General features: G+C 38.8%; 1 protein-coding gene across 3 annotated transcripts in view; it reads right to left on the reverse strand.

Moving 5' to 3' along the window:
* The window catches only part of sdk1b (sidekick cell adhesion molecule 1b), a gene marked incomplete at its 5' end in the record, with an annotated part of 213756 nt that overhangs the window by 69871 nt on the left and 127563 nt on the right, over positions 1-16322 (reverse strand). For all 3 annotated transcript variants that reach the window (XM_079615867.1, XM_079615866.1, XM_079615868.1), the window contains 8 exons: positions 590-726; positions 5468-5641; positions 6928-7030; positions 7957-8124; positions 8214-8330; positions 9855-10052; positions 12305-12388; positions 16055-16245. In XM_079615867.1, the coding sequence (XP_079471993.1) occupies positions 590-726; positions 5468-5641; positions 6928-7030; positions 7957-8124; positions 8214-8330; positions 9855-10052; positions 12305-12388; positions 16055-16245 (1172 nt within the window). The remainder of the gene's footprint in view (positions 1-589; positions 727-5467; positions 5642-6927; positions 7031-7956; positions 8125-8213; positions 8331-9854; positions 10053-12304; positions 12389-16054; positions 16246-16322) is intronic.

Consider the following 16322-nt stretch of genomic DNA (forward strand, 5'->3'; position numbering starts at 1 on the left):
AAGCAGACCCAAGAGAAAAGAAGACAGAAACTATGAGCAACTGCAAAAATAAATCACAAATTCATCAGGAATAGTAAATATTAAGGCACAGGGACGCATACACACACACCCACACATGTGTTTGTGTGTGTGTGTATGAGGAGAGAAAGGTCTTGGTGTTTAATAGGCATCCAGCACCTCCGCCCCACCCACATTTTTCATTGTTTTTCCTTTGACGATACACAAATCAATCTCTCTCTCTGTGTGTTTCCTGTCACTATCTCTTCCACCAATAACAGTCTTGGCATAATACAGTGAAAACAAACCTCGTCCCACTACCCTCCATTACAATCAGCTTCCATTTCTCTTCTCTTCTCACTCACTTTAGCCTGTCTGTCTGTTTTTTAGAGCTCAGGGAGAAAGACAGCGAGAGGTAAATGACAAAGAACTTCTTCGGTGGAATCTACTGGCTGCAAACCAGCTTAATTGAAAGCTGCAGCTAAGGTGCATTAGGTTTAATAAACCATATGCCAAAGCTCATATAAATAGCACACGCACACACACACACACACACACACACACACACACACGCACACGCACACACACTTACTGTTCTCCGAGAGCTCAATGATGTAATGCAGTAGAGGGCTGTTCCCATCAAAGGGTCGAACCCACGACAGAAGAACTGTCCTGCTGTCAGTCTCATTCAGAGACACCTGCAGGTTACGTGGGGAATGGGGAAGTTCTCTAAAAAGACAGAGATAACCAAATAAACAATCAAAATATGCATATATGCGTTTTACACTGCAGTACATTCAAACTAAATTCAAATACAAACAATACAAAACTTTTGTCTCAGCCCCAGTGAATTGTAAGGTTAGTTCAACCAAAAGTTCTGTCATTAAAGCCATCATCAAATCAAATTTTTTTAGCGCACATTACTAGTCTTGTGGTGAACAATTAATCCGTGCAAGTTAATTTACAGAAATTCTTTTGTCCAGGTAATCTTTAATCAAAATCTGAAAATGCTTCCGCTCTGGAATGGCGTTCCCTCTCTGATGACGTCAGTTTGACGGCTCTGGGTAGAATATCCTCAACCACTCCCATCCAACCGTCAGTCTGCTGTGAGCGAGGCATGGGTAAAAAGTAAAACCCCACCCTCTATTCAATTGACCTATGGCTAAGCCACGCCCCCTCCACTCACTCGGACAAACAGTCAACATTCGGTGACAGGCGCTATGGCAGCTGTCACAGTAGGAGACATTTCACAGGAGGCAATTGATGATCTTTGGAGACAGAAAGATTATATCATCTCGAAGTCACCAAAAGGGCCTTAACTATGCATTGGGGGGTTATATTAATAATTTTATTGTTGAGAAGGTCGATGAAAAGCTTCAGCTCCAGGCAAAAATGTACAGGTCACAGTGTAAATGTGATAAACCGCAAAAAAAACACACACAAAAAAAAACCACACACAAAGTTCCCCAGTTGTTTTTGGTAGAAAGTTGTCTAAAATGTTGTGCTTCAATATGTAATTAATGGTTCATGATCAAATTAAATATGTACAGGTCTAAGTTGCATACGTTTCCAGGACAAGCCTTTTTACCATCTTTACCAAGACTCTCCATTAGTTTGGTGCTACAGTATTTACATAAATCATCAAGCACAACATTGCTAATATTTGTTATCTCGGTTATTTACAAATACGTTAATGAAGCTAAGTGACATGATGTACAACACAGCTAGAAGCTAACGTTAACGTTTTCTAATGTTAGGCTAATGTTAGACTAACGTTACGTTAGAGATGTTAAAGATAACGTTCAAATACGTTGTTGACTTTTCTTAGAACAGATGTAGACATCTTTGTTTTATTTATCAACGTTTAGTTGGTGTTGTGGTCTACCGCATAACTTAATCCAGAGCGGACACTTATCTCGGTTGAGATGTGGCTTGGGAAAGGGTAAAAAACACACACCGTCGCCCTCTCGGGATACCTAGTGTCGGAGGTGCATGTACCCCATGCACACAACGTTTGACCATTTTAAACTTAAAATGACAAGAAAAAACATAAAAACTAATGAAACTGCAATGCATTTCAATGGACGTGGAAGCAGAGAATGTCCGAGTGTATTGGGCAGAGGTGTCAAAAGTATTCACATTCATTACTCAAGTAGAAGTACAGATACTAGGGTTTAAAATGACTTCTGTAGAAGTTGAAGTCAAGCTTTCAACTTCTACAGAACTCAAGCTTTTTACTCAAGTAAAAGTGTAAAAGTACTGGATTTTAAAACTACTTAAAGTATAAAAGTAAAAGTAATGCAAGGCAAAAAATGCCATTAAGGACAAAAGCTTAGACCGCGCCAAAGGGGCCTATAGTGCATCCCAAAAAAACAATTCTAAGGCCATGACGACTATAATGTTATATATATTAAAATGTAAATGTTGAAAAACTTGTGAGGCACTAGGCTACCTGTTTCAGCCGCATATAAGGATTTCGGATATTGCCATCTTTGTGGGGATATTTTGACACTATAATGGTTGCGCACACACACACACTCTCTCTCTCTCTCACACACACCGTCTGTCACACACCGTCACACACACTGTTTTCAAATGAAGTCAAAACAGGTTTGAGGTATCATTCGTGTCTGTTGCACAAACAGTGCAGAAAGAGTTACGTTTATATTAGGGTTATGTGTTCAAATCCCTCACCCTAACTATGGGCAATAGTAGAGATGCTTGACTTAAATAGCATAAACAGCCTTTAGGCTTATATGTTCAGATACATCAATAAGCCACTTTGTAGATTTGTGTCTTTGTTGCAGTTTGTACTTTCAAACCAGTGCTCCTGAGGTGCCGTGGAGGACAAATGGTGGGTAGATAGAAGCATTATCACTCAAAAAAAAAAACTTTTGCAAGCAAAAAGTGTTCATCATGGCTGCAAGGGGTTTGTGGGATATCAAAAAGATGCCGGGCAGCTTACATACATAAAGATTCTTTGACAAAAAGTATGTTTTCTTTTAGTTACTAAATAGAATTTTTCCATTTCAAAAATAACAAAAACTGTTGGCTTAAAAAAAATTCAACATTCATTCATGAATACTATAATATTAAAGGAATAGTGATATAAAATTCAAATTTGTATGTCATTCCAACCCTGTATAATTTTCTATATTGCGTTGGACACAAAAGAATATATTTGGAATAATGCCAGAGTCGCTGATTTGAGGGATTGTGACATTACACTTTGAATATGTGCAAAACAGACTACTTTTATTGTGCTTTTGGACATTTTTTGGAGCATGCACTGTAAAAGACCAGCATGGACGGTCAACTCAACACCTTTTAATTTTCCGCACAATAAAGCAAGTCCTTTGAACAACATGAGGGTGAGTAAATGATGACAGAAGTTACATTTTTGTGTGAACTAACTCTTTAACATTACTTTCCACTATGTTGCAAGATCAAAAGTTCCACTGTTCCTTCAACAACATTACATTTATGAAAACTACATTACAATATCACGTAATACAATTATGTCCTTTGCAGATGCTTGTAATATGTGTGTGACAGGTTTTTTTTTTTTTGCCCGTCTGTCACATCAGCCTAAATATGCAATAACATCTAATATTGTTTAAAGCGAGGCACTGCTCAGCCATCGTCTAACATGTGGTAATAAGAGGACCTGTCCACTGCGCGAGATTAACTTGAACGCCTGTGAAATCACATTAGCATGTGAAGCATTGCCTCTCCTTCAACCGTCTGATGAGTTTTCTTTCAACAGAGTTTGCAGGCTGTATTATTAAAGGTAGGAGTATATTGTGGTGCTCTGTTATCTTAATGTGACTGTCAAAGGTATTATTGTTATTATTCAAATCGCATGTGTTTTCAATTTGTATCTCATAATTTAAATGTCAGCTGTTAGGAGTCTTTTTCGAAAGTCTGCCGAAACCCAGTTTCTCTCACAGACTAGCGTGTCTTAAATTAAATATTGCTTTATTATGTGTTCCGTTAAGTAGTACTAAAAGAATCGCATTACTTTGCAGTACTTTAAGCGCATTTGCAAATCATATTTATTACAGTTATGTTTTGTATGATTGATGATTTGTAATATTTCTCGTTTTTTTCTCCAAGTTGAGCTCTGACTTGATTATGCAAGCTGCACTCACAATTTTTACACAGATAAATAATTTCTTATAAGCACAAAAATTGAAGCTTCTAGGTGGATTTCCCCGAAAAGTAGCAACACAGCAGCATTTGGCTCAACCAATGGCATGAGTTTTGGGATGAGACTATCTGCTTGCCTGACTAATGACAGATGGGGGAGTTTTTGGGAAACCTGATCCTTCAGAAATCATTCTAACATGCTGATTTAGTGGATAATTATTGTATTTTTTAAATAATCAATGTTGAAAACAGTTGTGCTACTGTATTTAATATTTTTTGTGGAAACTGTGAACACATTTCTTTGCAGGATTTAAGGCATAAAAAGAACAGCATTTATTTAAAAACACATTTTTGTAACAATTTAGTGACACTTTTAATCAATTTAATGCATCCATGCTGAATACAAGTATTAAAGCCGTAACGAAACGGAAGGTGTATTGGTCTGTTCTTTCTTATTGTGACGTATATCCGAGTGAAACAACTTCTCAATCAAGAAAAAATACAATGATTTTTAGTCCATCTGGAATTGATTGATCGTTTGCTATTGCTGTGATCTCATGTCCTTACTGACCTCAAGCCTTTGAACGGTACTGTATATGCAATCATGTTACTTGGTTAAAAAAGACTTATGAAGGCTTTTGACACAAAAGACAAGCTTTTAGGCCTTTTGGGTCGATTTGGTAAGTTTGTATTTTTCTGATTGTGAACAATATTTTCAAACGCATCCAATTAAACAAGTTAATGTCATTCGTGTTACTCAGTGTATTTCATCTACATCAAAGATCGATGAGATTTCCTCTGCATCCATCCATATGACAATCTGTGGGGGCACAACATTCAGCCATCTAGAAGCAGTAATTAATATCTGAGCGCGTGCATGTGTGTGTGTGTTTAATTAGTTCCTGATGCCACAGAAGTTAAGCAACATTGGCTAGTCGTCAAAGGAGATGATCTTGGCCTTGGGCATCAGGCCTATCTTATTCTACTCTCCCTTTATCTTCCTCCCGCGCACACGCACACGCACACACACACGCACACACGCACACACACACACACACACACACACACACACACACACACACACACACACACACACACACAATCACAGCTGCTCCCTCCTCTGTCCTATCATTATAGCCCATTTTTGGATGGTTCTCTTGGCTTCAGAGCTGCAGCTGGGATCCAAGCATCTTCCTCCTACAATAGCACTCCAATACGTACTGAGCGCACGTGTACTGTACAAGTGTAGTCTCTTCAAAGCGCTTCGTATCGAACGTGGATGTTGGCAAGGATCTGTGTGTTTGTGTCTATTTTTGCTCACATGACTTCCAGTCGGGTGGTTTTGGAGTCATTTCCAGCTGGTGAGATGACCCTGCAGGTGTAATCTCCGATGTCTCCGGACCACGTCTGGCTGATGTGGAGTGAACCTTCCTTCATTGACACTCGCCCACCAGTCGACACGCTCAGCGGCTTGGTTCCTTTATTCCATGCATATCTGAGGAAAATAAGACTCATAATCTTATGATGACTCATAATCCACCAAAAATATCACACTCCAAAGATCTGCAGAAAACACACTTAGCCTCCTGAAATAGAACAACATCAAATTCCATATCGGCTTCTCTTCCCTATGTGATCTTCCCTTTATCCACCTAAACAAGGTGGATAAAGACTAATATGGTACTTTCACTTTTGATCAATTTAATGCATCCCTGCTCAATAATGTATTAATTTCTTTCAAAATAAATAAACAAATCTTTCTCACCCCAGACTTTTCAAAGGTAGTGTATGCTTAAAGCATGCTTAAAGCAATCAATTTACGTGAAATATTAAAACAAAAAAATTACAACTATAATATTTTGTGAATAGATATTGTGTTGCCAGGGCAGTGTCATGCGGTTTGTAGGGTGTTCTGAATTGTTGCTAGGTTGCTGCTTACTAGCCCAAGTCTCTGTTGATATGTTTCCATCTAAGTTGCAAATTTAAGTTATGCAAAAAAAAAAAAGAAGAAGAAGCTGATTGCAAACCATAAATATTGCAAAAACAAATCGTTTTCCTAAAAACTAAATTGGCACTCAGTAGAAATAAGAGACAGTTATGAGGGCCAATCATCTGAGCAAATCATTCAGTCATGAGACTTATATTTGATGTGCATCTACTGTAGAAATTTATTTAGCATTTCCATCATAGTTTATCCACCTCAAGTACACCTTCAGATCGCTTAAAAAGTACTCAAGTGGCATGATTTAAGGTTTCATTTATGTCTGTAGCACCAGTGGAGCGGGATGAGTTATGTTAGAGGTCTCGAATCACTGTGAACGTGATTTCCCCAAGTACAACATATTCCTAGATCAAGGTCTGTTTTGATTTTGGAACAACATTCCAATCAACCAATCAGATTTGAGGGACACGTTTACAGTTTATGTCAAGTTTAGGCTTCCAGCCAGGGTTAGGTGCTTCTACTGTACATCAGTGTTATTCACCTATTATTTCCCTCTGCATTTAGGGATAAGTTATGGGTAGGGTTAGGTTTAGAGGTAGGGACAGGATTACAATTTTCAGACAGGAATGTTGTTCCAGGATCAACAAAATATGTCTTACTTGGTACTTGTGTCGACAGTGACACAATCACAGTGACCTAATGATTAACAGCAAGAGTAATGCTTGACTTCGCTAATTAGCCAAAGCCAACCTCGCGGAGCAGAAGAACATTTTCTAACGTTTTGAAATGAAAATGTCAAAAACATGTTCCTCAACATGCATGTCAGCTCAAGCTCTGACCTGACGGTGACTCTGGGGTCGTGGGTTGCGGCGCAGTTCAGCACAGCGGTAGTTCCCTTAATGACACGCTGATCCTCAGGGGGTGTTGAAATAAAGGTTCGACCTGATTAATAAAATGCAGTTTAGGACAAAAATCACGCCACAGTTTAATCATTACCAACATCATTATTCACAGTTCTTTTAACCCTATTAAGTAATTCCCACTGACAGCTTCATTAGCAAAACAGAATGAAATTTACAAAGCATGAACGTTCGAATATTCACAGTGCGTCTCAATGACCATATAGTACGGCTAAGCAAGTGAACAAATTCTCTCACACACATAACCCACTGGGTCCAATTGACTTGATTAAAACTAATGCATGTAACGTTTTCAACATTAAAACGCTATCTTCCAGTTTAATGCTCACGTACAGCTATAAGTCAGCCATTTGTATGTTGCAAATACCGTCGCTGTGCGGCCCGACATGTCAACTTCCAGCTCAACCAATGGTGTGAGTTTGGGGCGGGACTATCTTTTTTGTCCGAACAATGTAGACAAGGATAGTTTTCTGACATTACGTTTGGCGCCCGCCAACCAACGGTGCATAAATTACACGCTGTAGTTTTATTCAGAGAGACTTCTTGCTTTTCTTTTAAGTGGCCAATCCACAAACAGCATTATTTAGGCTGGATGTCAAAAATGCTCTCAGACACTTCCACGCACCCACGCTCAAGCGTAAACCTACATCAGCATCATTAAGCATGCACAGCAAGATAAACCGAGGCCTTGGGATTTAAGGATGACACTGTTCCGGTGTGAAATTACTGCGAAAGACTTAACATTTCACAAATAGTGTGCTCTGCCATGCCTTTACAATCAGCCGAGCTAATGAACGCCGCTATTAAGCCAAACAATGACTGCTGATAAAAGGCATGTTGGGAAATTGTCTGCAATCCTGTCGGTGCTGCATTTCACATACGCTAAATTTGTTTGTACTTTCAAGTCATTAAAAACAGCATATTATTCACAATATTACAGTTTCGTACTCAAGACTGTCAGAGCCACGGTGGCGTTGACCAGTCCCTCAGAGTTAGACGCCAAACACGTGTAGTTCCCAGCGTCGCTCGGCATTATGGGTAGTATCTGTAAGCCTCCAGACTCCAGCAGAGTGAAACGAGGTATCTGCACCGATCCGCTCGCTAACACCTGAGAACCTGCGAGAATCACAGGGGTTAGTCACGAAACTGCTGACATGTTGATCGTGTAAATGATGTGCAAACACGTGTGAACGTAATTTACGTACCTTTCCTCCAAACAATGGCAGGTTTGGGGGCGCCAGATATCTCACAGGTGAAGACAGCTGACGCTCCGTCAGTCACAGTGATGTCAGAAGGGGGCGTGGTGAAAGATGGTGACACGCCTATCGTGAAAACAAGTGAGTCAGAAAACTGAAAATCGAAGAAAATATAGAGTGACCACAAAAAGTATATTGGGCACTTCAAAATAATTGTGGCAAATTTGCATATTCATAGAACCGCGCACAGTATACTAAATGAGGCAAGAGGCTACAGGGAGACTTTAAGTTAATCAAAATTGTCCTTTAGCATGACAAATGAATTTTTCAAACAAATTTCATTAATATGAGCTGTAATGTGAGCCAAAAAACAACTATTTTTAATAATTATGGGGGGGGGGGGGGGGGGGGGGGGGGAGCAAAACACAATTGAATATAGTCTTTGAAGGAACATACAGTATCTTGAGATGCCAGGAAATACTTTGCTAACACTTAAAAACATTATTAGTGTGACAATGTTTAAAATCTCTTACTACAGGATTAACTGAATTTTAAGAAACCCAAAGTTAGTTACATTACCGTTCAAAAGTTTGGGGTCAGTAACATTTTATTTAATTCATTTTAAAGAAAATTACTACTTTTATTCACCAAGGATGCATTTAAACTGATAAAAGACAGAAAATACTTTTACATTGCTACAAAAAATATTTAAAATAAATGTTGCTCTTTAATACTTTATATTAATAAAATAATCCCGAAAAAAAAATGTATCTGTCACAACTGATGTGGTAGTTAACAGAATCATGACGAACACACACACACACACACACACACACACACACACACACACACACACACACACACACACACACACACACACACACACACACACACACACACACACACACACACACACACACACACACACACACACACACACACACACACACACACACACACACACACACACAACGGTTTCCACAAAAATATGAACCAGCACAACAGAAATGAAACAGAAAAGTATTATTGTTAATGATTTACTTGATGAATGTACCTAACTTTAAAACTCTTAAACTTCAATAAAAAATGGTGCGAACTTAAATGAAGCTTGAGAGCAAAAGAGAGATGAGGATGACTAAGCGAGAGAGAGCTGGAGGTGTTGATTAAGTGCTGTGTGTGTGTGTGTGTGTGTGTGTTAAAGGTTGATCTCTCAGTAGACACTGATTAATTACACAGATCAATGAGAGGTCTCTGAACTCCCTGATCAATTCACAACCGAGAGGAAAAGAGAGCGAGATCACTGACTTTTAAAACATCCATGGCTGTATTTATGCTTCATCTTCCCATTAGCTTGAAGCAATGATTCACCCAAAAATGAAAATCCTGTCATCAATTACTCACCCTCATGTCGTTCCAAACACATATGACTTTTCTTTTTCTCTTGAAAAAATTGATGATAATAAAAAATATAAAAATATTTTGAAGAATTTCTTGTGTCCATACAATGAAAGCATATTTGGGCTCTCAGGCACAAACATAAATGTAAAATATGTACCAAAAGACAATCAGTCATATGAGTTTGGAACAACAGAGTAAATGATAGCAGAATTGCATTTTTGGGTGAAATATTCCTATAACTATTCATCTTACTTGTGACGACCAAGTTGGTATGTGCCTGGATTTCTCCGGCCATGTTTTCAGCGAAGCACTGGAATATTCCGGCATCGTCCGGATGAATTCTCCGTACTTGTAGAACCATGGAAGAAGACGTAAGTTTGTATCGAGGGTTGTTCAGTGTGGAGAGGGGGACGGCATTTTTGAACCACTCCAGCTTCGGTGTGGGAATTCCTGAATAATACATAAAGCATCACAAGGTATTTCAGCAGATATCATAATATAAATGACAACACACTACTGGTCAAAGGTTTTGAATAAATAAGATTTAAATTTTTTTTTGTTTTTTTAAAGAAGTCTATAATGCCATGGGTAAATTATTATTTGATCAAAAATACAGGAAAACAGTAATATTGTAAAATATTATTACAATTTAAAACAACTGTTTTTTTGTGTGTGTGTATATTATTCTTGTGATAGAATGATTTCTGAAAGATCATGTGACACTGAAGGCTGGAGTGATGATGCTGAAAATTCAGCTTTGTCATCATCTGTTCACTATATTACTATTTTTACTGTATTTGATCAAATGAATGCAGCCTTGGTGAGCATAAGAGACTTCTTTCCAAAACAGTTAAAAACAAATCTTAAGTATTCCAACCTTATATGCACCAAATTTGTAAGGGCTAGATTTACACAAATGCCATTTGACATTTGGTAGATGAGAAAATTATTACCAGAGTGCTCGCACACACACACACACACACACACACACACACACACACACACACACACACACACACACACACACACACACACACACACACACACACACACACACACACACACATTCACACACACACACACACACACACACACACACACACACACACACACACACACACACACACACACACGCACACACACACACACACACAGTGTGTTTGATTTATCACAAAGTTAACATTTTCATCAATAGACCGTCATCAGGGCACACTTTGGTTTAATTAATGAAAATTTAATCTAATAAATTGGCTTTGATTGATTAAACTTCCAATAAAATTTTGACATGCTTCACCGACAAAAAAGGGAGAAGATTTGGAGAGGAGGATAAGTGAGGGAGATCAAGAGGGAGGGAGCGAGAAATCAAGAAGCGAGCGCGAAAATGAATAAAACGGCCATTATATGTATTAGCAATAATTGTAAATTAAGTTCATCTGAAGGAACTCATGATATGCTCATCATGATATGCAAATTAAAGAATATATCATGGATAAATCTTGCAGCTCAACACTTTAAAAGGTCAAATAGCGTGAATCCGCTCCTACAGAGGAGTCTCGGCGTCGATAGTCGTGTCACACCCACGGGATGCAAGACAAGGATGTTAAAATAAGACTGTCAAAAACAAGCTCGCTGTAATTAAATTTCTGACAGTTTATGACAAAGTGCGCACAAACTCAGCTTCACACCCTTACGGAAGTGCAAAAAGAACGAGCCGAGATTCTCAGCAAGTGTAAATTGCAGAGGTACAATCTTTGCCACACACACACACACACACACACACACACACACACACACACACACACACACACACACACACACACACACACACAAAAGAGGAAAAGTCTCAGCAGTTTTAAAAAGTTTCATGAAGGAGAAACTGTCCAGATTTCCGTTAAATAAAGGAGAAAAATATTACGCAAAAAAAAAGTTGAGAAGAAAGACCCGTTTGAGGTCTCTCTTTATGAATTTTCCTTGTTAGAAGTCATGAAAAGTTTAACTTTTAGACACTTGGCACTTTGTTGCTGAAATGTAGGTCAGATTTACACAGCTTGTTAAAAGGATTTTCTACTCCTCCGTTGCCCTGTGAGCCAATGATATACCTAATGTCTTTTAACTAGATCCTAACGTAGTATGAACACTGGCGCCAATTAACAGCTAATACCATTAGCGTCTCGCTCGCTCTTTTCTAATGTACTTGACCGCTTATTATCATTTAGTCGATTAAATAAAGATGAATTCAAATAAGGACACATTGTGGAAACGAGCAGGGGTCGATGCGGCGCGCTTGGCGAAAAGGTCACATTTGTGAGACGACAAATGATTATGATAAAAGCACGTCTCTGGTTGAGTCAGCACATAAACTGAATGACGTTCTTGCAGCAAATTGTCGGCTGAAAGCACACCAGCCACAATAAAATGAACGTGCTATAACATTGTGCAGAAATGGGAACATTATGCTTTTAAAAAGGTACATTCAAACATTTGAGATTGACAGGAAGTGCGCTGGAAGTTAAGTGGCTTTTTTATCCAAGTGCTGGCAGTCTTTATACTCCTGACAATATAAAGATTATGGTTTCCTGCAGGGGATTGGTTATACAACAGCAGAGTATTTAGGACATGTCTGTAAAGTGGTGAAACGCAGAGGAGCTGCAGTAATTTGATAGGTGCAACACAGAAGGGGCGGGGCAGTGGGCGGGGCTTACCTTTGGCCTGACACTGAAGCTCCACGGTTTTCTCAACTTCCGTTAACACCGACCTCTTTGGTTTTGACGTGAAGTACGGGGACTCTGTGAAGGACACACACACACAGACACACACACACACACACACACGGTTCAGTACTCCATAGGCGTAACGATTTTTATACTGAACAAACTGTATTATCTATTCCCTAACCCAAACCCTACTCATCACAGAAAACTTTCTGCATTTTTAGTTTCAAAAAAATATAATTTGGTATGTTTATTAATGTTTATTTCCCTCGTGGGGAACGCTGGCTGGTCCCCACTCAGGTTTTACTATCCTTGTGGGAACATTTGGTCCCACAATGTAACATTGTAATATAAACCTGTACACAGATGTGTAAGTACAAACAAAATTTTTTAATTTTCTAAAGAAAATTATGCAAAAAGTATAAAACTCTTCACCCTTTTTGAATGTTGAGGTGAAGGTGTTCTGGGTGGTTTCTATTGTTCTAAGTTGGTTGTGGATGATTAGATATTATGGGCATTTGTGGAAGACATCATGTGTGGCATACCTCATAACTCAGGGGCTTTATGGATTTATATTTTTACCGTTTAATACCAATCTGAGTGTGTTCTAGAGTTCGCTGGCATTACAGTGGGTAATCAGGAAGTGTATTATTAGGTCATGATAAAAGAGTGAAAGGATGGATGTATACTTTCAGTAAACTACATGTAAAAAGTGTGCTCAGACTTTTCCCAGTGGTGTTTGGTGCCACACTTAGCTCATTATAATAGTAAAAAGGTTTTATATATACATGTATACATAAAAAAAGAAAACCCTTTCATCCTCTACCCTTTTATTTTCCCCTTTATTTATGGCAGAAAGAGCAAGACTCATGTTATTTTTTCACACACCTGACATTTGTTTTTGTTTTTCTCTCTCTCTTTCTATCTCACTCCAAATGAAAGGAGACAAAGGACTTGTTAACCGTAATGCTGATAACAGCTTTTCACTTACCGAAGAATATCAAACAACCAACAACAACAACGGCAAAAAACCCCGAACGGCATAACAATGTCACAGTTTTTCCAATTCATTCCCATCCATTCTTCTCTTTCTTCTCCTCCTTTTCGTTCTTCCCGAACAAATAAGCACTTACTCAGTCTCATTGTACATTTATGCAGATCAGGATATACATATTCAGACTGGCGCCTGGATCGGATTCAACGGCAGAAACAATAAATACCTCCTCCGTCTCAACCTCTTTTCCACTGCTGGCTGCACTGACATGTTCACTTTATCTTTCTATAAAAGTCTCTCTGAGCCTCCAACAGCCCCAATTTATTCATCACTCCATTGGCTGCCTCATGCATATGCATGCCCCCCTTTCGCCCAATCATGTAAGGCGCACACCTGTCAGATAAGCTCATTGAAAGAATATTCGTTGCTGTTTCTAATAAGAGTGCGAGTTGAGGTATAAATATTCATAGCTCATCTTTTGGTGAGAAAGATCTTGAGGCAGAGAGTAATACTTGTGTTTTTGGATCAAAGAGCAGGGATGTTAAAGAGGCTGAGGATGTTTAAAGCCCACTGACCTTCTGAAAACATTGGAAGCTGAGAGTCGTGATGCTCGGACAAAACGCCAATGACGTGACAAGGAATACTGAGAGACAACTTGCTATTGTGTGAATAAATGTGCACAGAAACCATTAGAACTCACTTTTTTTTTTTTGTCCTCCCACTTACTGAGAGATACAAAATTGGGTAACACTTTATGTCAAGGTGACGTACAGTAGTTACACGTTACTATGTGCACTTAGTATAGTAGTGAGTAACTCTATAGTAAGTACATGCTGTTAATATATATTACTCTGTACTTATTTGAGTACAGTACAATGTAACTACATCACCTTAAAATGAAGTGTAGCCAAAAAATGCAGCTAAAATGCCAACTTTAGAGCATCTACAACAGGGCTTGTGTGTTGCTAAAGGCTGCGTTTCAACTTCTGCTGCAACACACTCTGATGTAGGCGTCTGTAGATGAAAATGTCACAGATGCAGGCCTAATTGTGATTTTGGAAATCCAATGTATTTCTGATTTCAAACTGACACTTTCCACACCCTCAGAAAGATTTCTTAATCATACCTATCCATCAAGTGCTCCATCTGAGAGCTTTCTCAACAGTGTAAGTCCCCTTAAACCCTTCAGGAAATCAGTTCGATCAACTGGGGGATGTCACTTCTTCTAATTAACATTCACGAGCAGACAGGTGAGATATTCCCACGTTTTGATACTATAGGCATTTGCATGTGATGCTAGCAAACTTGAGTGTCGTGGTCATTAATTGACAATACTTAAAATTCATTAACATTAGAACGAGGTTAGGAACACGACTGATGCTAGAGATTGCGGTCTTTCGTTTCCTTGTTAGCGTGCCCGCTTCCCACACCGGAGACCACAGTTGGAATCCCACTCGGAGCGGGTCGAGTAGGACCGGTTACATACACATGTGTTGTGAATTAGGTGGAAAAAGTGAATGGAATCCAATGACAGATGGATCAAAATCCATCAAAGTGCGCAGTGAGTGCATGACTACCTTTGAATCGCTCTCTCTCCTCTCCACCTAGAGCTAGTGTGGTGAGCGCACTGGTGCAGTTGTACTGTCATCCAAGTGGATGCTGCACACTGGTGGTGGTTGAGGAGATACTCATGGTATGATTGTAAATGCTTTGGGTGTACAGTAGTACATAGTAAAGTGCTATATAAATGCATCATTCATTCATTCAACTACAGCAGTGCACTTAGAATAAATTAATATCCGGTGCGGATGTTAATGTAATTTTAAGTGTAACTGATCGTTATGGTTTTCATTTTTGGTGTGATGATCAACTTTGAAGATGTTTTTAAATGTTATTGCTGAATTGGCATATGTACAGAAATTGATTCTTTCGCACTAAAATTTGTTCTAAAGCTACGAAAAATGTACGAACTGAAACCTCAAATACGTTGCTTGACGACCTTGCTGCACTTGCTTTCAGGCAAAAGAAAGTGTCAAAAGGCTGAAAAAATGGTTTGGCATGTTTTACGCAAATTACTAACTTCTAATGCACAAAGTCACTCATTTAGAATACTTAAAATGTATTAGAACAAGGATAAAAATAAATAAAAATGAGACTTTGACAGCTAATCAAAATCCATCTGACTTTAAATGTAGTCACGAGATCAGAGGCACTTAATAACAAAAGTTATGTAATCAGATTACTTCTTTCAAGTAACTAGTAAAGTAATGCATTACTTTTAAATTTACAACAAAAAAAGTTACTTTATCACATAATAACGCAAGTTACTTTGTTTTTCCATGTTTTAACAGACAGCTCTCTTCAGCAGCAGAGCTGAAAAGTTAGTTTGGCTTATTAATTTCACTTTTGGTGAAGGTATTGTTTTCATTTTTGGTCTAATGTTATCAATTTCTGCTGATTTGGTATATCTACAGTAATTGTTCTATAAGAAGCTGTACTTGACTTAGAAATAGCCGCCCAGAGGCATTAACGAAATGTCGCCAAGTGGAGTGACTTTGCTTTTTTTAATTTTTATAGTGGTATTATACATGAAAAAGAATTGAGCTCACTTCAGTATTTAATTAAATGATATTCCTGAAATCAAATCCATCTGACAAACTCTTGCTCTCTAGGTCATTTCAGTAAAATAATACTTAAACATCTGCCAGAACCTGCATGAAGCAGAAGAGGAAGAGCGATGGTCTTACCCAGCACGGAGAGGTACGCCTTGGCCTCTGTGCTCTTCTGACTGCTGTTCCTGAGCGCGGTCTCGCACACGTACAGACCCGCGTCTGCCGAGGTGGGGTTACTGATGACCAGCCTGCGACCGAATGAGTCCACTCCTGCTGTTAGTCTCGCCCCATTACGCTTCCAGAACACCTGCAGCCTGTCAAGAGATCTGCTCCACACACACACAACACACAGCACATTAACTGCCAGACTGAAATTAATACTCATGCCAAGAATTATAAAGAG

The sequence above is a fragment of the Phoxinus phoxinus genome, assembly GCF_949152265.1.
Source record: "Phoxinus phoxinus genome assembly, chromosome: 6".
Lineage (NCBI taxonomy): Eukaryota > Metazoa > Chordata > Actinopteri > Cypriniformes > Leuciscidae > Phoxinus > Phoxinus phoxinus.